This window comes from Mastomys coucha, unplaced genomic scaffold (assembly GCF_008632895.1).
Source record: "Mastomys coucha isolate ucsf_1 unplaced genomic scaffold, UCSF_Mcou_1 pScaffold15, whole genome shotgun sequence".
Lineage (NCBI taxonomy): Eukaryota > Metazoa > Chordata > Mammalia > Rodentia > Muridae > Mastomys > Mastomys coucha.
The window spans coordinates 56,009,763-56,011,381 of NW_022196897.1; the positions used below are offsets into that span (position 1 = coordinate 56,009,763).

Consider the following 1,619-nt stretch of genomic DNA (forward strand, 5'->3'; position numbering starts at 1 on the left):
CTTTTAAAAAGTTCCTTACATACTCTCTTTAGCAGTCCCTCGTCAGATGCATAGTTTTTGCATATAGGATCTCCCTTTCTGATGGCTGTGCTTTCTGTGAGCTGTTTCTGTTGTGGGAGCATTTTAATGTGTTGTAGTGTCATTTGTTTACTTTTGCTGAGTCTTTCTTGTCTGTTGCATTTCTGTGCTGTGTAGTCTGTTGTCTGTTTATAGTGTAGGCATGCTTTCTAAATGTAGTAGATTGTCTTTAATGGTAGAAAATGCTGCTAAAGGTTGACATGAGGTATAATATATTTGCTTTTATAACATCAGCATTTGAAACAAGTTTCTTGCCTATACGGCTCTCTAAAACTCATCTTCAAAAGCATATTGTACTGAGCATGGTAACTTATACCTTTCATTCTAGTACTCCAGTGACTGAGGCAGGAGACCATGAGGTCAAGACCACACTGGTCTATAAAGCAAGATCCACAAAGGAAAGTGAAACCCCAAAACATTGCTTTAGGCCTTTTGTAACACTCTATCCATCAACATTTGATGATCCACCTCTTGAACAAATGCCCTCCCCCAATCCTGTTGCTCTAAATGACAGTGGATCTGCCAATTTGTCCAAAATGAAAAAAAAAAAAGTCAGGGAACTGTATTGATTCAAGAAATTCAGGAAAGCAACAGACATTCAAAATAACTAACCTTTCAACCTCTTTATTCTCACCACCAAAAGCAGCCACTGTTCGAATAGATGAAAGGACTTCATCAGCAATTGATCCGGCTTTGGCATAAGCCTTCAACTCAAGCTCCGTGAACTTGGTCACACTCTAAAATCCAAAGGAATAAAAAGGAAGTTGGCCTGTCAGTCAGTGATTCATTTAACAAAATGAATAGGTGGCATGGTTTAACAAAACACTAGGTGTTTCATTGGAACAAAAGAGAGAAAAAGCTGGTTCAAGATTAGCTTGTGTTAAACATCATCCATGGGTAATTGGATTTGGGTATGTTAAAATGAGATTAAAGTCTATTTCAATGAAAATGTTCTCATAGAGAAAAGTACCCTCAAGTCTGGTAATACTAATGTTTCAGCTGTTGGGGGTCCCTAAGTCAAACTATGATATATTCCTTCGCTATTGGAAAGAAACCATTGCAGAATTTACAAACATCAGAGAAAAGGACTGAAGGCCTATGTAGGCATATGGTTGGCTAGAGTAGAGAGAGAGAGCAAGAACCAGGATACACAGACACAGCCTTGCAAAGGGAATTCCAAAGGAGAAGGCATCAGGTAAATATTTTGACTCAAACATAAGGATTTTACTACATTTTTAATTTTTACAAAAGAAAAAAGGCAATTGTGTTCAGTAATTTTTTGAAAGTCACTTTTCTAAAACTGGGTTTGGACTGAGTCAAAAGTAGCTGGACATGGTAACATATGCCTGCAATCATTGCACGTGCAAGAGAAACAGGGATTCAGGGTTAATCCCAGCTACATAAGAGTGTAGCCAGTCTGAGATAGATGAGAGCCCATCAGAAGCCAAACCAACCAACCAACAACAATAAGAAGGAGCAGAAACTGAAGGAAGGGTAAGCCAGCCTAAATATTGCTATCTCCTGAGAGGCTCTGACAGTAT

At 38.5% G+C, this 1,619-nt stretch overlaps 1 protein-coding gene across 1 annotated transcript in view; it reads right to left on the minus strand.

The window, feature by feature from the left end:
- Abcb11 (ATP binding cassette subfamily B member 11) overlaps positions 1–1,619 on the minus strand; it is a 133,449-nt gene that overhangs the window by 92,167 nt on the left and 39,663 nt on the right. The window contains exon 8 of the mRNA XM_031373202.1: positions 691–815. Coding sequence (XP_031229062.1) covers positions 691–815 — 125 coding nt within the window. The remainder of the gene's footprint in view (positions 1–690; positions 816–1,619) is intronic.